The sequence below is a fragment of the Ranitomeya variabilis genome, chromosome 2 (assembly GCF_051348905.1).
Source record: "Ranitomeya variabilis isolate aRanVar5 chromosome 2, aRanVar5.hap1, whole genome shotgun sequence".
Lineage (NCBI taxonomy): Eukaryota > Metazoa > Chordata > Amphibia > Anura > Dendrobatidae > Ranitomeya > Ranitomeya variabilis.
In genome coordinates this window covers 1,005,178,965-1,005,200,508 of record NC_135233.1, presented here as the reverse complement: position 1 = coordinate 1,005,200,508, position 21,544 = coordinate 1,005,178,965, and the positions used below count along the sequence as shown (strand labels likewise).

Here is a 21,544-nt window from a genome sequence, read left to right as displayed (position 1 = left end):
CTAATGAGAAGATCAGTGAAATGATATGAGCAGGACATTTTGTCGAAGAGCTGAAATTCTGTAGAAAAGGGTTATTTGTGATTAAGTTATTTTAAATGGAAAAAAATGACTGCAATTCATCTGATCACTTTTCATAACAAGCTAGAGTTAATACAAATTGCAATTATAAAATCTAAAGCAGCAAACTTTGTGAAAGCCAACATTTATGTCATGATCCATTCCAGGATTTAGTCTGCTCTTTTTCCGGGCGGATCATGTCAAGGGGTTAACTTTGCTTTGCCTCATTCTGGGCTCAGGTTTGCTATTTAGCTCCCAGGCATCCTGCTGGTGGTGTCAGCTGTAGCTCTGCCTTCGGCGTGTGAACCTGACTCTTGTAACTCTTGATTTGTGTCTGCTTGTGATACCTGTGCCCATGATAAGAGCTCCCATAACCGGCCGGCCGGGGAATTGGTGCCATTGCCAATTCCGGATAGACCTTTGACTCATTTGTCCATAGATTTTATCACTGACCTCCCTCCTTCTATTGGCAAAACTGTAATCTGTGTAGTTGTTGACAGATTCAGTAAACAATTTTGTACCTCTGGCGGGATTGCCTGATGCTGAAACATTATCTAAGCTGTTTGTTGAGCATGTCGTACGGCTGCATCGTGTGCCTTTGAATGTTGTTTCTGATAGAGGGGTACAATTTGTGTCCAAATTTTGGAGGACATTTTGTAAAAGATTGGGTGTTTGCTTGACCTTCTCCTCTGCTTACCATCCTGAGACCAACGGTCAGACAGAGAGGACCAATCAGTCACTTGAACAGATTTTGAGGTGTCTTGCTACATCTCAGCAGGATGATTGGTGTTCTTCGTTGCCCGTGGCTGAGTTTGCATTTAACAATCGGATTAACCAGTCCACGGGCACATCTCCATACTTCTGTAACTATGGTTTTCACCCCCACTTTGGTGAATGTTCTAGGCTGGATTCAGGATGTCCAGGGGCTGATACGGCGGTGCAAGGAGGTGTGGCGGGAGGTCCAGAAGAACATTGGGGAGGCTCAGGGCAAACAAACTTTTTGCGGATAAGCGACGGTCTGTAGGACCAATATTTCTGGTAGGTAGATAAAGTGTGGTTGTCTACCAGGAACATTCGTCTTAAGGTTCCTTCTGCTAAGCTAGGTCCCAGGTTTATTGGTCCTTACGACTCAAAGCTTCTGTCCTTGACTGTATATAATAATAATGTATAATTGTGATATTAGAGTACAATAAAAATGCAGAATATTGTAATATCTAAGTAATCGACAACCCCTTTAATATACACATCACACTTTAACATCATCATAATACAGAACAATCTATACAGCTGTATAAGCATAGAGGGTGTAGAGGTTGCAGTCACATCTAGGTCAAGGTGCCAGAGGTGAACTAAAGACCCTCTGCTACATAAGTAGACATTAGTATTCTCAGTGGCACATGGTAAGTTGGGTCCCTGTTACAAATTTGCACTGATTCAAAGGGGCTTCTGATTTATAACTACACAATCTATTGTACCAACAGAGCACAGCCTATAAAACTGAAATATTAATATAAATATATTATATAATGCTACAATGTATATTCTATAGAAAAACTCATGTGTATAACAAAGTACAAAATACACAACTTTTCACTGACTGAGATGAAATGCATTTTTGCATTTATTGGCTCAGCAACTTGTCTAGTGTGGTATCAGACACTTACTTGCTGATTGAGTGTAATTCGTACAACATCTCTGAGACTCTCCGGCCTGGTAAAAATAGATTGAGGAGAGATTCCTAAAAGGTGGCATTTTTTGTAGTCACTAACAGGAGCACGAGATCCATCAGGACATAACAACTCAAAATCTGTGGATTTTAAATCCTTTGCCCAAAGTTCTGGATTTTTACCTGGAGAACAAATAACATCATTTGTAAACATTATCCAGTAATTCACAGAAATAATCACCCATATTAGTCATATTCAGTCTTAGGGTACATGCCCACTTTCAGGAACATCAGAGTTTTGGAAGTGCGCTGTGTCCAAATCGCTGTGTACTACAATACAAACAGAGTGGATGGGATTTATAGAAATCCCACGCCCACTGTGCTTCTATTTGACGCAGCGTAAACTCACCCAAGGTGCAAGTTCACAAACCGCAGCTCGTTAATTTCTGTTGCGGAGATGCTAGTCTCAGCATCAGAAATTTCCACAATTGAATGTGTTGGATGCGGTAAATTCCGCATTGTTCCCTGAAAACATGTGGATTTACCTGTGTGATTAGAACGCTGCGCTTTGGATGCTTTCTAAAGCGCAGCTATTTCCTGATCATGGAAACGTAGCTTAAATTAAATGTTTGAAAAAAATGTAACTTCTTGTTCAGATGCTTTCTTCATGTATCATTCAAAAATATAAGTGCAAGTAATAAAACCTGTAGAAACCACTGTTAGAGCAACATGTGGTTATGCTGTTACGGGGCACGTAACTGCACTGGTAAGGAGTAACTAAACATTTTAAACTTTTTAAATATATCCTACTGTGTCTTAAGAACACAGTGAGTGACAGCTCTGCCACCGAAGAGATGGCAGAGGTGTGCAGGGCTGTCAGTATTGCGTATGGGATTGCCCAGCCTCCCAATCAAGGACTGAGGAGTGTTGACTATCCACATGCTAATTTAGGAGTGCCAAGCAACCCAATCAGGCCATGTCTGTTGGGCTTCCTCTAGGTGTCACCTTTCTGGGTGATTGCCTGGCTATCTAGCTGGTTGGTAATGGTCAGACCATTGCCAGTCATTGCTTTGCTTTGTGGTGTGCGTGCTTTGTGCTTGTCTGTTCTGCTATTCTGATCTTTTGCTGCATGACCTTAGACCTTGCCTTTTGACTATTTGTTTGCCAATCCCTTTGTTTTGTTCCACTACCAGTTTGGACTTCTGACCTCGGACTGTGACCTGTTTTCTCTATTATCTTGCCACTGTGTCTTGACATACTCTCATGGTATTTGACCCCAGATTTCTTGACTCCTCTGCCTCATGACTTGTCCGTGAGAAATGACGATAGCCTGCATCACATTACAACTGGCGTTATACAGTTTTTCACCAGTATGAATTCTATTCATATGCTTTGTGATCAGGTGGCGAATCTGACCCAAATGATTCTGGATCATTAAAAAGAATTGAAGTCTAGAATCGCCGCAGTCCCAGTTGAAGGGTCAGCTGACTAACTTGATGAATGTACCCCCCAACTCGTGGCTAATGGCAGTGGCTGCGATGTCTGTACCTGCAGGCGTGCAGTTTGTCTCTCCCAAACCTGTAGCGACTCTTCCAGATACATTTTCAGGAGACAGAAAACAGTTTTAGGGAGAGCTGTAAGGTATTTTTTTATTCTGCGATCCCGGTCAGGGGATGAGTTCCTAGGACCTGGTAGTTTTCTTTGTCCACACAAGCCCCAAAATGGTCTTATGTAAACGCCTTCCTTGATGTGTCAGGTTTAATTTATGACGAGTCAGACAGAATTCAGGTTGCTGAGGCAAAGATCATGAACCTGATACAGGACAGTCACACTGCTAAGGACTATAGTACTGAGTTCCAGCAATGGTTCTCTGAAGTTCAGTGGAATAATGCGGCATTCAGATGCCAATTCCATATAGGCTTTTCCGAAGATCTCAAGGATGCTCTGGTTCTTCATGATCCTCTTTGTTATTTGGAGGAGGCCATGATCCAGGCCATAAGGAAGGATTGCAGAATTTGTGAGAGGCGTTGTGAGCAGCAGGATGCTTTTTATATTCCTTGTGAGCATGTCCATTCTCCTGACGTGGAGCCAATGGAAGTTGGAGATGGCTGTTCTCATGCTGTAGAGAAGAAATGTTGATGTAATCATGGACCTTGTTTCTACTGTGGTCTCGCTGGACATTTTTTTAATGAACTGTCCAACCTGCCCTCAAGCAAGCCATCAGGAATTTGGGTGATTGTCGAGGGAATAACCCAGACTTCCAGGTAAGTTTTTACTCCTCTGAAATGTACTGCTTAATGTGCTTTTATTTTTCAAGCACCAGGTGTTATCTGCATTGACTTTCATTGACTGTGGGTCTGCAGCAAATTTTATTGATTCAAAACTGACTCTGAAAGTAGGATTAGGTACAGTTAGTTTGGAAAGACCCATTAAAATTTTCTCGATTGACAAGACACCGTTACTTCAGAATCTTGGTAAACTGGTTAATGGTGGAGTTCACTCTCCATGTAGGAACACTTCACTCAAAATCCATATCCGGTTTTGTTTTGGATAATATACCTGCTGGGCTGGAACTGGGGCTTCCATGGCTGCTTATTCACAGTCCTGTTATTGATTGTTGTAAGAAGGATATTGTTGAAGGGTTGTCCGCTCTAAATTGATAATTTTGCACTCACTCTGTGTGACTGCAAACTTTAGAAATCCACCGAGCGCACGCACTCTGCGCTGTGAGGATTCACCAGTTTCTGAGCTGGGACCGGCGGGTACGTATGCGTTATGCATACTCCTGGCCAGAGCCCATCTAGTGGACGTGGCCTTGTTCCATACACTTGTATTGAGTGAGGCCATGTCCACTTGATGGTCACCCCCACTGGACTGGACTGAAGCGTCAATAGAGGGGACATGGCCTCTCTCTCTCTATACAAGCGTATGGAGTGAGATTGTACCCACTAGAAGGGTTCTGGCCAGGAGTATGCATATCGCATGTGTACCTGCCATACCTGGCTCAGAAACCGGCTAATCCTCGCTGCGCACAGCACATGACCTTGGTTGATTCATAAGTCTGCAGTCACACAGAGTAACTGCAAACTTATCATTTTAGACTGGGCAACACCTTTAAGTCAAGCCTCAATTGTCATGGCTCTGTAATGGTTCAAGAAATGTCTTGGTTCTGTATAAACATGCTCTGCTAGTCTGGAGAGTCTGTTGGGGTACCTGAAAGACTTGGGAGAAGTGATTTTGGAAAAAAGGGAGACGATCCTACCTCTCTATCGTCCCTATGATTGTGCTATTAATCTTGTCCTTAATGCCAAATTACCTAAATTTGCCATTACAATTTGTCTGTACTTCATGCCATGAAAAACTATGTGAATAAACGTTTACAGGAAGGTCATATCCGTCCTTCTTCCTCCCCGCTAGCTGCAGCGTTTTTCTTTGTAAAAAAAGAAATATGGTGGTCTGTGTGCTTGTCTCGATTTATGAGAACTGAAGAAAATCAAGATTAAGAATTCTTACCCACTGCCACTCACCCCTGACCTATATAATCAGCTTATGGGGAATAAGTGGTTTTCTTAACTTGATCTTAAAGGACCATCAATGCACCATTATTTCAAAACTTTATGAATTATATTTTTTAGATTGCATTGGCAGATACTTTATTGTTTAACTTGATATTTAAATTTATTTGCCTGACCTGGATTCTTACCATGAACATGTCCGTCTTGTACTACGAAAATTAAGAGAGAATTATTTGTTTGCTAAATTAGAGAAACAAATTTCATTCTTGGGGTTTATTGTATTGGCTGAAGGGTTTAACATGGTTCCTGCAAAGGTGCAAGCCATAATTGTTTGGATTCAACCAACTACAAACTAGATACTTTATTGGGGGGGGTTCTTAGATTGTTAAGCCTCTTACTGACTTCACGTGTAAAGAGATGAATATTAAGGTTTGGTCATTAGATACTATTGGGGCATTTAAGAAAAGAAGAGTGCTTCATGTGTGCTCCAGTCCTAATCCAACCCGATCTCCAAGAACTGTTCATTGTGAAGGCTTATGCTTTGGAGGTCAGGGTATGGGGTTTGTTATCTCAGGGTTCCAAAACTCTGACCAATTTTTGGCCATGTGCATTTTTCTCTAGAAAATTTTCATCTGCTGAAAGAAATGATAGTAACATAGATAGCAAGGTCAAAAAAAGACATTTGTCCATCCAGTTCAGCCTATATTCCGTCAGAATAAATCCCCAGATCTACGTCCTTCTAAAGAACCTAATAACTGTAAGATACAATATTGTTATGCTCCAGGACGACATCCAGGCCTCTCTTGAACCCCTCAACTGAGTTCGCCATCACCACCTCCTCAGGCAAGAAATTCCAGATTCTCACTGCCCTAACAGTAAAGAATTCACTTCTATGTTGGTGGAAAAACCTTCTCTCCTCCAGACGCAGAGAATGCCCCTTGTGACCATCACAGTCCTTGGTATAAACAGATCCTCGGAGAGATATTTATATTGCCCCCTTATATGGTTATTAGATTTCTCCTCAGTCGTCTTTTTTCTAGACTAAATAATCCTAATTATGCTAATCTCTCTGGGTATTGTAGTTCCCCCATCTTATTTATTTTTTTTGCCCTCCTTTGTACTCGCTCTAGTTCCATTATATCCTTCCTGAGCACCGGTGCCCAATACTGGACACAGTACTCCATGTGCGGTCTAACTAGGGATTTGGACAGAGGCAGTATAATGCTCTCATTAAGTGTATCCAGACCTCTTTTAATGCACCCCATGATCCTGTTTGCCTTGGCAGCCACTGCCTGGCACTGGCTGCTCCAGGTAAGTTTATCATTAACTAGAATCCCCAAGTCCTTCTCCATGTCAGATTTACCCAGTGGTTTCCCGTTCAGTGTGTAATGGTAATATTGATTCCTTCTTCCCATGTGTATAACCTTACATTTATCGTTTTTAAACCGCCACCTCTCGGCCCAAGTTTCCAACTTATCCAGATCTATCTGTAGCAGAATACTCTCTTCTCTTGTATTGACTGCTTTACATAGTTTTGTATTATCTGCAGATATTGATATTTTACTGTGTAAACCTTCTACCAGATGGTTAATAAATATGTTGAAGAGAATAGGTCCCAACACCGAACCGACCCCTGCGGTACCACACTGGTCACAGCGACCCAGTTAGAGACTATACCATTTATAACCACCCTCTGCTTTCTATCACTAAACCAGTTACTTACCCATTTACACACATTTTCCCCCAGACCCAGCACTCTCATTTTGTGTACCAACCTCTTGTGCGGCACGGTATCAAACGCTTTGGAAAGTCAAGATATACCACATCCAATGATGCACCTTGGTCCAGTCTATAGCTTACCTCTATACAAAAACTGAATAGATTGGTTTGATAGGAGCAATTCCTCATAAACCCATGCTGATATGGAGTTATACAGTTGTTCTCATTGAGATAATTCAGAATAACATCCCTCATAAACCCTTCAAATATTTTACCACCAATAGAGGTTAGACATTCTGGCCTATAATTTCCAGGTTCACTTTTAGAGCCCTTTTTGAATATTGGTACCACATTTGCTATGCGCCAGTCCTATGAAACAGACCCTCGTCGCTATAGAGTCACTAAATATAAGAAATAATGGCTTGTCTATTACATTACTTAGTTCTCTTAGTACTCGTGGGTGTATGCTATCCGGACCCGGAGATTTATCTATTTTAATCTTATTTAGCTGGTTTTGCACCTCTTCTTGGGTTAGATTGATGATGACCCTTAATATAGGGTTTTCTTTGTATCTCGGCATTTCACCTAGCATTTTATTTTCCACAGTGAATACCATAGAGAAGAAGGTGTTTAATATATTTGCTTTTTCCTCGTCATCTACAACCATTCTTTCCTCACAATTTTTTAAGGGGCCTACAATTTTACTTATGATTCTTTTACTATTGATATAGTTGAAGAACAGTTTGGGATTAGTTTTACTCTCCTTAATAATGTGCTTCTCTGTTTCCTTTTTGGCAGTTTTTTTAAACAATTCTTTCTTCAACATTTTTTTTAAAGTTAACAATAAACATTTAAACAGATAACGGTTATAATATAGTACCGAAGAAGCAACATGTCGAACACAAATGATAATGTCGATTCAAGGTATTTGCGTTACGTCAAACGTCGACAAAAAAAAACCAAATTAGATAGTATAAACAGTGTAATCACAACAGGCGTTGGTAGCGAAAATAACTAGGCTAGAGAATTTTGCAGAGTCAAAAATCTGATCATATGAGAAGGCAAAACGGCAGGACCATCAAAGCTAGTAGTATGTAACATAGAAGATTGTATCTATAGGCCTTGTATATAGACAGGAAAAATTAAATCACAACATTGGGTGACAGAATGGGAAGCAGGAGCTACAAGGATGTAAGAGAGACGATGGGAAAGGCATAGTATAAAGGGCGTCAGGCTCGGCCACTGCAGCAGGAAATATGAAAAAATTACAGATAACAGGCAGTGAAAGGGAAGTTCTCAGCCTCTGGGAATTTTTAGTCCAAGGTTGCCAGATTTTGAGGAATTGGGAGTGTATATGAGTTTCCCAGCTAGATAACTCTTCTAGTTTCTGGATATCGTTAACTTTATTAACCCATTCATTCAGAGTTGGAAGGGAGGGTTGCTTTCAGTGCAGTGTTCAGGGCTGGACTGGCCATCGGGCACTTCTGGCAAATGCCAGAAGGGCCGGTGCCAGGAGTGGGCCGCTGCCGCTATCAGCGGCGCCAGGGCCGACTCCTCCCGCCAGCGCCGACTCACACACCCCCCTACCCCCCCGATCGCCCCCCCTGCATTCAACTATACCTGCATTACATTCTATGCAGCACAGCCCCCATAGAATGTAATACAGCACAGCCCCCATAGAATGTAATACAGCCAGCCCCCATAGAATGTAATGCAGCACAGCCCCCATAGAATGTAATGCAGCCAGCCCCCATAGAATGTAATGCAGCCAGCCCCCATAGAATGTAATACAGCACAGCCCCCATAGAATGTAATGCAGCACAGCCCCCATAGAATGTAATGCAGTACAGCCCCCATAGAATGTAATGCAGCACAGCCGCCATAGAATGTAATGCAGCCAGCCCCATAGAATGTAATTACATTCTATGGGGGCTGTGCTGCATTACATTCTATGGGAGCTGTGCTGTATTGCATTCTATGGGGTCAGGCTGTATTACATTCTATGGGGGCTGGCTGTATTACATTCTATGGGGCTGGCTGCATTACATTCTATGGGGGCTGGCTGCATTACATTCTATGGGGCTGGCTGCATTACATTCTATGGGGGCTGTGCTGTATTACATTCTATGGGGTCAGGCTGCATTACATCCAATGGGGGCTGTGCTGCATTACAGTCTATGGGGGCTGTGCTGTATTACATTCTATGGGGCTGTGCTGTATTACATTCTATGGGGGCTGTGCTGTATTACATTCTATGGGGGCTGGCTGCATTACATTCGATGGGGGTAGGCTGCATTACATTCGATGGGGGCTGGCTCCATTACATTCTATGGGGGCTGGCTGTATTACATTCTATGGGGGTTGTGCTGCATTACATTCTATGGGGGCTGTGCTGCATTACATTATATGGGGGCTGTGCTATACTACATTCTATGGGGGCTGTGCTGTATTACATTCTATGGGGTCAGGCTGTATTACATTCTATGGGGGCTGGCTGCATTATATTCTATGGGGGCTACATTATATTTTATGGGGGGCTGTATTATATTCTATGAGGGGTGATTGCATCATACTCTATGAGGGGGCTACATTATATTCTATGGGGAGCTGCATTATACTATATGAGGAGGGCTGCATTGTATCCTATGGAGGGGCTACATTATATTCTATGGGGGGCTGCATTATGCTCTATGAGGGGGCTACCATATATATGCAGGGGCTGCATTATACTATATGAGGGGGCTGCATTATATTCTCTGAGGGGTTACATTATACTCAGGGGCCTACAATATATTCTGTGGAGTGGCATCATTATACTATATGTGGGCTGCATTATAGTGTATCGAGGACTATGGGGAATACATTATACTATATGATGAACTATGGGGTGCATTATACTATGGGAAGTGAATTGTACTACATGGATGACAATGGCAGTGCTTTATACTATATGGTGCACTCTGGGGAGTGTATTATACTATTTGGAGGACTGTGGCAGTACATTATACTATATGGAGGACTGAGGAGTGTATTTTAATATATGGAGGACTATGAGGAGTATATTATACTATATGGAGGACTGAGGAGTGTATTATACTATATGGATGACTGAGGAGTGCATTATACTATATGGAGGACTGAGGAGTGTATTATACTATATGGAGGACTGAGGAGTGTATTATACTATATGGAGGACTGAGGAGTATATTATACTATATGGAGGACTGAGGAGTGCATTATACTATATGGAGGACTGAGGTGCACATTATAATATATGGAGGACTATGGGGTGTATTATACTAAACAAGCAAAATGCTGCCTATTCATCGAGTGATTGGATTGTTTATGTGGGAACAGAAATCCTTGTTGTCAGCAGCACATCGCCAGTGTAAACTGTAGATGTGCTGCTGATAACATGATACTGTATGGGGACAGATTGATCTAATTGCGATTGTTCTGTTCCCTTCATTCTTTCTCAGTTGGTGTAAAGAGGCCGAGAAACAAGCGAACGACTTCAGTATTGCCGATCACACTCATTTAGTGGCCTGAGATCAGCGCATGTAAATACAGCAGAAATGCTTCGCAGGGAGACCAGGCAAGGATGATGACAGTTGTAGTTAGCACCCGGCGCCTGGGAATAGCGCTAACTCTACTGCTTTTCCCAGCCACCAGAGCATTTAATTCTGGTATGTGTAATGATTTTTAGGGTTGATGTCAGCTGCGTAATATCAGCTTCTATCAATCCCTGGTGTAAGTAATGGAGAGGTGTCTATCAGACATCCCCATTACTAGCCCAGACCTGGCGAGACCCAGCGACTCTGAAGAGCGGTGACGGTAGTAACAGTACCGCTCTTCACAGTCGCCGAGCTCAGCGCAAGACCCAGAATATCTGAAGAGCGGTGACGATACTGATGTCAGCGCTCTTCAGAGTCACTGGGTCTCGTGCTGCGCAGCGGAGCCAAAAGTGGCTGTAGGCAAAGTTTATGGAGCATCAGAATGAGGTTCCACAATCCCTTCATTATCTACGAGATCCAGTTATGTAGGTAAAGTAGTGGCTTTTCTTGGTACTGCAACTAAAAGCAATAAATAGGACCGAGTTGTAATGCTGCATACAGCTGTAATTATATGTTATATAGTCCTGTTACACTCCCCTCACTTCTTGTAACCTACAAGTGTACAAAGATATTATACAGTCACCATGTGACAAGTGGGCCTGTGTAACTTCAAATGCCAGGGCTGAATTTGAGTCCCAGTCCGGCACTGGCAGTGGTATCAAAAGCTTAGCCACTCCCAGTAGTAGCAGAACTAAGTTATGTTTTTTGAGGGTGTAGTCTTTAGATGGAAGAGAGAGTAAACTTTCTGCTGCTGACATATTTCTATTTATCAGCTCTAAGATTTGAAGGGTTTTGTTAATGCTCTTCCAATAGCTCTCTATTGCAGGGCATGACCAAAAGATATGTATTAGACTGCCTTTAAAGTTTTGGCATCTCCAGCACTACCTTTTTGGCAGTTTTCATTAGTTTTTTAGATAAAGTTTTTTTCTCCCTTTAGTTTTTTAGAGCTTCAATGGTGCCATCCTGCTTTAGTAGCTTAAATGCTTTCTTTTTACTGTTAATTGCCCCTCTTACTTCTTTGTTTAGCCACATTGGGTTTTTCGTATTTCTTGCCCTTTCATTCCCACAAGGTATAAACCGCTTACAGTTCCAATTTAGGATGTTTTTAAACATTTCCCATTTATTATCTGTATTCTTATTTCTGAGGACATTGTCCCAGTCAACCAGATTAAGAGCATCTCTAAGGCTACTTTCACACATCAGGTTTTTTTGTTTCAGGCACAATCCGGCAATTTTTGAAAAAAAAACGAGCCGTTTTTTTTTTACGCTGGATCTGTTTTTTCCCATAGAGTTGTATTAGCGCCGGACTGTGCCTGATGTTTTTTTCTGGATCCGTTCAAAAAGTCTACCACTGCAACGTTTTTTTGTCCGGCGGAAAAAAACACACAGTGACGGAATCGGCCAAAAACAGATGAAACGGAGGTTTGAAACAATGATCCAGCGTCCGGATTAGGTTTTCACAGTATTTCCATGCAAATCATGGTGTCTCTCTCCCTAACCCCCCAGTCCCCCCGGAGCCAGGAAGTAAAAAAAAAACAAAACATGCGCATTAAAGAAGCCCGGATCCAGCTAAAAAACGGATCCGGCGCATCAGTTTTTCGCAATTTACGTCGGATCCGTTTTTGAAATCTTAGCCGGATTTAGCCTGAAACAAAAAGCCTGATGTGTGAAGGTAGCCTAAGCAGGTTAAACTTTGCCTTCCTAAAGTTCAGTGTTTTTGTGACTCCCTGACAAGTCCCCCTAGCGAAAGACGAGCGAAACTGTACAATATTGTTGTCGCTATTTCCTAGATGCCCGATGACCTGCAGATTTGTTATTCTGTCAGGTCTATTAGATAGTATTAGGTCTAAAAGTGCTGCTCCTCTGGTTGGATTCTGCACCAATTGTGAAAGATAATTTTTCTTGGTTATTAGCAGAAACCTGTTGCCTTTATGGGTTTCGCAGGTCTCTGTTTCCCAGTTAAGATCCAGGTAGTTAAAGTCCCCCATAACCAGGACCTCATTATGGGTTGCAGCTTCATCTATCTGCCTTAGTAGTAGACTTTCCATGATTTCTGTTATATTTGGTGGTTTGTAACAGGCTCCAATGAGAATTTTGTTACTATTTTTCCCTTCATGTATTTCGACCCATATGGACTCGACATCCTCATTCCCTTCGCTAATATCCTCCCTTAAAGTGGACTTTAGACAAGACATTACATAAAGACAAACCCCTCCTCCTCTCTGATTTTTACGATCCTTTCTAAACAGACTGTAACCCTGTAAGTTAACTGCCCAGTCATAGCTTTCATCTAACCATGTCTCGGTTATTCCCACTATGTCATAGTTACCTGTAGATATTTCTGCTTCTAGTTCTTCCATCTTGTTTGTCAGGCTTCTGGCGTTTGCGAGCATGCAGCTTAGAGGATTTTGTTTTTGTTCCAATCTCCTCCCTGTGGATTGTTTTAGTAATTTTCTTACCTCACTTCTGAGTATGTTGTCTTTGGTCTTTTTTGCCGCTCCTTATTTCCTTCGTCAATATATTTTCTGGCTTCATGTTGAGTCTAATGTTTTTATTCCGCTCTTCTTCTAGTTTAACGCCCTCCTGATGAATGTAGCGAGTGTTCTGATTATGATGTTGGGAATTGCGAGTTACTCGCTGTGTAATTAGCCTTTAAAGAATGCAGGCATTTTTTGGGGGAGGACGGTTCATCAAGTAACTGTGGTCACTGATCATAAGAATTTAACTTATATTGAATCAGCTAAACAGTTAATTACAAGACAGTCCAGATGGTATTTATTTTTCTCCAGATTCTATTTCTTTATCACATTCAGGCTGAACCTCCATACTCCATAAAATGGAGATCCATAAAGTCCAGTCTTTGGCCCCTTCTGCAGCTTAAGAGTCCAAATTATTTTTGCCTGTTTACTTAAGATTGCATCTGTTACAAAAGTTTCATGATTTTGTCTTGAGTGATCATCATGGGGTCAAAGCTAAGCAGAAAGCCATTGCTAGGCTGTTTTGGTGGCTATTCATGCATAATGATATTAGAGACTTTGTATCTGCTTGTGAAGTTTGCACACATGCTAAAGTTTTCCATAACTGTCTGGTTGGGGAATTGGCTTCATTGCCAATTCCAGAAAGAACGTGGATTCATCTGTACTTGGATTTCATCATGGGTTTGCCTCTGTTTGGGGGCAAAACTGTTATTTGGGTGGTGGTAGACCTATTCAGCAAATAAGCTCATTTTGTTCCTTTATTGGGGTTACCTAATGTAGAAATACTGTCTAGGTTGTTTATCAGTCATGTTGTGAGATTGCATGAAATTTCAATTAACATCATGTCTGATAGAAGGGTCCAATTTTTCCAAATTCTGGAAAGCTTTTTGTAGTAGACTGGGGATTGACTTCTCATTTTCCTCTGCCTACCACCTGAAACCAAAGATCAGACGAAAAGGGCAAATCAATCTTTGGAACAAATTTTAAAAAATAAATAAAAAATTGGAACAAATTTTAAGGTGTTTCATGGTGGCTCAACAGGCTAGAAAGGGTTTTGTGGATAGTCTCCGCGCTGCCGACAGGATTTCAAACATATATCCCAGTGTAGTAAAATGATTGGTTTATTTCGACATGTTTTGAAGTACAAGTCTACTTCTTCTTTAGGAAAACCACATTTAAAAGGATACAAGTGGTTTTCCTGAAGAAAAAGTAGACTTGTACTTTGAAATGCATCAAAATAAACCAATCATTTTACTACACTGGGATATATGTTTGAAATCCTGTCGACAGCACAGAGACTATCCACAAACCCCTTCTAACCGATTGATGTCTGATGGTCACTGGCTGACCCATGGATATGCTGCAGCCATTGTTGCACTATATGCTGTTTTTTCGGATTAAACAGGTGAGTTTAATCTGAGCGTAAAGCTCACTATATTTCTTGGATAAGACTGATCTCTTCTACAGTTTTACATGGTGGCTCAACAGGAAGACTGGTCATCATTTTTACCTCTTGCTGTATTTGTTTTTAACAGTCGAGTCAATTAGTCTACAGGTACCTCACATTTTTTGTAATTATGGTTTTCATCCCCATTTTGATGAATTCTCTAGTAGAAGTTTTGAGTCTACCTGGGTGGAGGTCGCCATACAGAAACTGGGGAATGACTTGAGAGAGGTTCAAAAGAATATTGGGGTTGCTCATATTCATTAAAAATGGAAAGCCAATAGAAAATGTTCAGTGGATCTTGTCTTTAAAATAGGTAATAAGGTTTGATTGTCATCCAAAAATATTAAACTTAAAGTACCAACAGTGAAGTTGGATCCTAAGTTCATTGGCCCTCATAAAATTCTAGAGGAAGTCCATCCGGTGACTCTTAGATTGAAATTTCCTCCATCTTTTCGTATTCCTAATGTTTACTATTGATCCCTATGTAACAGCGTGTCCCTTCCCCGGCCTGTGTTCCTGGACTGTAATGTAATCAGGTCTAGGTCCACCTTGCGTGTACTACATCTAGTGGGGGATTCTGTCTTTATTCTTCTCATCATGGGATTCATCCAATACACAAACCTGTAAGACAGAACGGAGCCGGTAGCTTTTGGAAACTTCTCAATGTAGCCACATGTTAAAAGTTGGTGTGAACCTCCCCCATCGATGAGCTGAACCCAGACCACAGGAAAATAGACTCATGTTTTGGCTAGTCAGTTGGTGGTGACCTGTGAAGGGCTAGGATCTTATGCTGAGGCGAGATCCCGGTGACTGTGCGCATTGTTAGATGCTGCCACATGGGACTGTGTTGTATCCCTCATCTGGTGTATCCATTGAACTCATACAAAGACTATTTCCATATTTCCCTGGTGTTGGTTTACTGGGTGGTGTCCCAGGGTAGGCTCCCTTTGCGTGGACTCATTGTGGACCCATTGTGGACTCATTATGGATGTTGTAGCATTACCCTGATTTGTGCAGCCCAGCTCCGTGCTCCAAAAAAATTTTGCTGGATTTTTTTTATCAGCCTGGTGTCTCTTCCTGCTCTGTCGCATACCTCGTCACACCCTATTAAAGGAGTTTGTCCCTTCTGTATTATCTCCATCGTTCCTGCCTTCTCTGGTTTCAGTCAATAGTGGTTTAGACTATTAGAAGGAATAGTCCATTCTTGGAAGGTCGAAAATTCATTCCAGTATCTTATTCATTGGAGGGGATATGGACTCGAGTAGAAACATTGGGTCCCAGCTCGATCTGTGAAGGCCGATCATCTGGTCAGGGGCCTTCCATATAAGATTTCCTGTGATATCCGGAGGTTCGGTGACCTCCCCTAGAAGAGTGGATATGGTCATGAATCCACCACTCAGTGTCCTAGGAATGCAGTGAGTGACAGTTCTGCTGCCTAATAAATGGCAGGGGTGTGGTGGGCTGTCACTGTTGTGTATAGGATAGTTCTGCCACACAACCAGGGGCTGGGGCATGCTGACCATCCCCATGCTAATATAGGAGTGCCAAGCAGCCCAATCAGGCATGCTCTGCTAAGCTTCCTCCAGGTGTCACCTTAATGGGTGATTGCCTGGCTATTTACCTGACTGGCAATAGTCAGACCATTGCCAGTCATAGCTTTGCTTGGTAGTGTGCGTCCCTTGTTCTTTTGTGTTCTGCTTTCCTGATCTTTTGCTGCCTGATCTCGGACCTTGCCTTTTAACTATTCGTTTACCTAGCCCCTTTGTCTCGATCTGCTACAACTTTGGACTTCTGAGCTCAGACTGTGACCTATTTTCTCTTTTGTCTTGTCCCCCTGCCTTTGACAAACACTCTTGGTATTTTACCCCGGACTTCTCGACTCGCCTGCCTCATGGCTTGTCTGTGAGAAGTGATGATAGCCACAGTCACAGGTTTCTTACCGTCTGTATTTTCAAATACAGCAGTGTGCAGTACGAACGCCACATCTCCCTTCTCCACCAAACACCTAAAATCAAAGGGAAAAGTTTAACTGAGCTAAAGTAAGAAAGATGTAAGTCACAAGGTGAGACAAATAGAACAGTTTCCCCTTGTGTGGTTTGTACAGTGACACAAATAATAGCAGAATAGTGAACTTGTCTACTAATTAAAAAAAAGAAAATAAATCAGCTCACCACAAAGTCGAGGTAAATTTAAATGTAATTCAAAAAGATGATGCTGGGATATATTTTCTTATGTTTCATGGACTTATCCAGTACAGGAGATGCTGGAAGTGGTTCCCACCAGCTACTCTGCAAAGTTGTGCTCCTCTTACCCTGCTTGGGAATGTCTTCTCCAGCGCCTCATGTTACATATTCTGGATGTCAATTTCAATTTGCTGTTTTAGTTTGGGAACTGTATAGGGATTAGTTTTACAACCGCTATACTATAGTGTGACAAAGTCACTAGTGAATTACTGGAGAGGAGATATATGTCACTGTGCTTAAAGTTGTCCAGACAATTAAAAAAACATTGCCCATTGCGAAATACAAAGGCATGTGGTTGTGATGGAATCTCAAGCTAGTAATGATCTAAGGCTACGTTCACATTTGCGGTCAGCGCCGCAGCGTCGCCGCATGCGTCATGCGCCCCTATATTTAACATGGGGGCGCATGGACATGCGTTGTGCTGCGTTTTGCGCCGCATGGCCGCAAGCGTTGGACGCAAGAAACGCTTCAAGTTGCAATTTTTTTGCGTCCAACTTTCGGCCAAAAAGGACGCATGCGGCGCAAAACGCAGCGTTTTAGCGTGCGTTTTGCCGCGTTTTTGTTTGCGTTGTGCGCTGCGGCGCCAACGCTGCGGCGCACAACGCAAATGTGAACGTAGCCTAAGAGAGCTCCTGTGAGCATAGCAAGGAGTATACCATGGTGAGTAGCTGCCCCCAGTGCCAAGGGAATGAGGATAGACCCATGTATTTAGATCTATGGCTTGGTATTTATTCTGTTTACACCACTCTTTGCCCGGACATCATGTGTTATATCTTTTTGCTCACTCTTCCACATAGAGACACATGCATAAACTGGAGCTTTTTTTTATTATTCTTATGCACATGCCTGCCAGGTCATCTGACATCTTGATTATACGTATATTATGGGGATGCCCATATACCATTATCGATAAATCAAGCACTGACATCTATAGATTGATCAGACAGATTACTTTTGCTACTTGTGGGTATGATAGTGATGAGCGAATATACTCGTTACTCGAGATTTCTCGAGCATGCTTGGGGGTCATCCGAGTATTTTTTAGTGCTCGGAGATTTAGGTTGTTTTGCTGAATGATTTACATCTATTAGCCAGCATAAGTACATGTGGGGATTCTCTAGCAACCAGGCAGTATATTCCCTCATCACAAGTGTATGACACTGCACCAATCTTAATAGGTTTAACTTTTTTAATTATGCTACTATTAATTGTGTGGATATACATATATACATTTTTACATATACATACCTGTGACCATATTGTTTTGGTATTTTGCAATCTGGTGGTTTATTTATTACATTCATTATTTAGTGTCTCTCATTGACGCTTATTTACCTTTTAATTATTTTTTAGATTACAAGCATGTACTGACTTCCATCACCCATAGACTACTATGTTTAGAAAATGTATACCGCACTGCATGCTTTTTTTTTTTTTTTAACATCTCAAGACTGCTGTATTATTCAATGCAATAAAAGGTATGCTGACATATATTGGCCCAAGGGAGGCACAAGAAAACTCTTTTGACCTTTATTTGGTTCATGAGAACCTATGGACTTTTTTGTCATATATACTAGGAACCTACCTAGAGCATATGGCAAATATACATTCAAAACTCTGTGTTAGAGCACACAAATCTACAGGAAAACCCAGACAGATTACTAAATAGTCACTTAAAGGAAAACTGTCAACTGATTTACGCTCCCCAAACCACGGGCACCATGAATCATAGATAAGCTTCATCATTGGAGACTGTTGATTTTAGCTTGAGATGCTGCGACTGACGATACGACAACCATGGAATAGGTGACTCGGAGCAGATCTATACACCTGCCGGTATCATAGTTACATAGTTACATAGTTACATAGTTATTAAGGTTGAAGGAAGACTGTCAGATACTCCAGTATAGTATCCCTTAGAATGCCCTCCAGGATTTTACCCACAGTAGAGGTTAAGCTTACTGGCCTATAATTACCGAGTTCAGTTTTTGCCCCTTTTTTGAATATTGGCACCACATTTGCTATACGCCAGTCCTGTGGTACAGACCCTGTTATTATGGAGTCTTTAAAGATTAAAAATAATGGTCTATCAATGACTGTACTTAATTCCTGCAGTACTCGGGGGTGTATCCCATCCGGGCCCGGAGATTTGTCAATTTTAGTTATTTTTAGCCGCCGCTGTACTTCCTGCTGGGTTAAGCAGGTGACATTTAATGGGGAATTTTTATCACTAGTCATTTTGTCTGCCATGGGATTTTCTTTTGTAAATACTGATGAAAAAAAGTCATTTAGCATATTGGCTTTTTCCTCATCCTCATCCACCATTTCACCCAGACTATTTTTAAGGGGGCCAACACTATGATTTTTTAGTTTCTTACTATTTATGTAGTTAAAGAATATTTTGGGATTATTTTTACTCTCTCTGGCAATGAGTCTCTCTGTCTCAATCTTTGCTGCCTTGATTTGCTTTTTACAGAATTTATTTAATTTTCTGTATTTATTTAATGCCTCCTCACTACCTACTTCCTTTAATTCTCTAAATGCTTTCTTTTTGTCCCTTATTGCGCCCCTTACAGCTCTATTTAGCCATATTGGTTTCCTCCTATTTCTAGTATGTTTATTCCCATACGGTATATACTGTGCACAGGTCCTATCCAGGATGCTAATAAACGTCTCCCATTTTCTTTGTGTATTTTTGTGTCTCAGGATATCGTCCCAGTTAATTGCACCAAGATCCTCTCTCATCCATTGGAAATTTGCCCTCCTGAAGTTTAGTGTCCTTTTCACCCCTCTACTACACATCTTATTAAAGGTTACATGAAAACTTATTATTTTGTGATCACTATTCCCCAAGTGACCCCCAACCCTTATATTTGATATGCGGTCTGGCCTGTTGGTTATTATTAGGCCTAGCAGTGCCCCCCTCCTTGTTGGGTCCTGAACCAGTTGTGAAAGGTAATTGTCTCTCATAGTTGTCAAAAACCGATTACCTTTGCTGGAACTGCAGGTTTCTGTTCCCCAATCTATTTCAGGGTAGTTGAAGTCCCACATAATAATGACTTCTCCTTGAGTCGCAGCTTCATCTATTTGCTTTACGAGGCTATTCTCCATTGCTTCCATTAGTTTTGGAGATTTATAACAAACCCCTATCAGTAATTTATTATTTTTTCCCCCTCCCCTTATCTCCACCCACAGAGACTCTACATTTTCATTAGATTCACCTATATTATCACGCAGGATGGGTTTTAAGGTCGATTTTACATACAGACACACCCACCCCCTCGCTTATCTGTACGGTCATTTCTGAAAAGGCTATAGCCCTGCAAGTTAACAGCCCAGTCATGGCTCTCATCCAGCCACGTCTCAGATATCCCCACCATGTCATAATTATGCTCCAACAACATTAGTTCTAATTCATCCATTTTGTTGGCGAGGCTTCTGGCATTAGTATACATGCACTTGATGTTACTCTCTGTACCTCTATTCTTTCTTAAATTACTAACTGTTCTAACCCCACCCCCCATGCCACCGCCACCCCCAACTTCCTTATTTCTGCCCAGGTCTCTATCTGCACTATCTTCCCCTCCTATAAAATGAATACCCTCCCCCCCAATCCCTAGTTTAAACACTCCTCCAACCTTCTAACCATTTTCTCCCCCAGCACAGCTGCACCTTCCCCATTGAGGTGCAGCCCGTCCCTAGCATAGAGCCTGTAGCCAACTGAGAAGTCGGCCCAGTTCTGCAGGAACCCAAACCCCTCCTTCCTACACCAATTCTTGAGCCACTTATTAACCTCCCTAATCTCCCGTTGCCTCTCTGGCGTGGCACGTGGTACAGGCAGTATTTCGGAAAATACCACGTTGGAGGTCCTTGCTTTCAGCTTGCAGCCTAATTCCCTGAAATCATCTTTAAGGACCTTCCACCTACCTCTAACTTTGTCATTTGTGCCAATGTGCACCATGACCGCTGGGTCCTCACCAGCCCCTCCCAGTAATCTGTCCACCCGATCAGCGATGTGTCGGACTCGAGCGCCAGGTAGGCAGCACACCGTCCGACGATCCCTGTCTTTGTGACAGATTGCCCTATCTGTTCCCCTAATAATTGAGTCCCCCACTACCAGCACCTGTCTGGCCTGCCCTGCTCTCCTTTTTCCCTCCTTACTGGAGCAGTCACTCCTCCGGCTTTCAGAGGACATGCCTGGCTGCAGCAGTGCTACCCCTGTACTGGCACCCCCCTCATCTGTCAACTTAGCAAACTTATTGGGGTGTGCCAGATCAGGACTAGCCTCCCTGGCACTCTTCCCTCTACCCCGCCTTCTATCTGTCACCCAGCTAACTGCCACACTGTCCTGCAGCTCCATCCTACCATCCCCCTCCTCATCTATCCCATTGAGCGTCTGCTCTGTGAGCAGAAGACTCCTCTCCATATTGTCTATGGATCTCAGTGTTGCCAGCTGCACATTTAGATCCAGTATCTGGGTTTCCAAATGCACAATGTGCTCACATCTCGCACAGCAGTATGCACCCTCGACCGGCTGGTCAAGGACTGCATACATGTGGCAAGATGTACACTGGATGGCATTAACAATAGTGGAGCACATTTCCTAATGGGGATTGCACCACACAGAAACGTTAATTAAAAATAAATACAAAGTATTAATTAAACAAACAAAAAAAAAAAAAAAACAGAAGCAATTCCTCCCTTGGAAACTCCCTGATTCCAAAGTCACTGAATCACAAGTCACACACTTACCGCCGTTCACACTTACGCTCAGGTCACACTCAGCTCGTTCAAACTCGCTGTGCT

The 21,544-nt window shown here is 42.2% G+C and overlaps 1 protein-coding gene across 1 annotated transcript in view; it reads right to left on the bottom strand.

The window, feature by feature from the left end:
* LOC143808512 (saxiphilin-like) overlaps nt 1-21,544 on the bottom strand; it is a 121,365-nt gene that overhangs the window by 2,151 nt on the left and 97,670 nt on the right. The window contains exons 17-18 of the mRNA XM_077291262.1: nt 16,436-16,500; nt 1,722-1,906 (exon numbers count right to left, since the gene is read on the bottom strand). Of these exons, the coding sequence (XP_077147377.1) occupies nt 1,722-1,906; nt 16,436-16,500 (250 nt within the window). The remainder of the gene's footprint in view (nt 1-1,721; nt 1,907-16,435; nt 16,501-21,544) is intronic.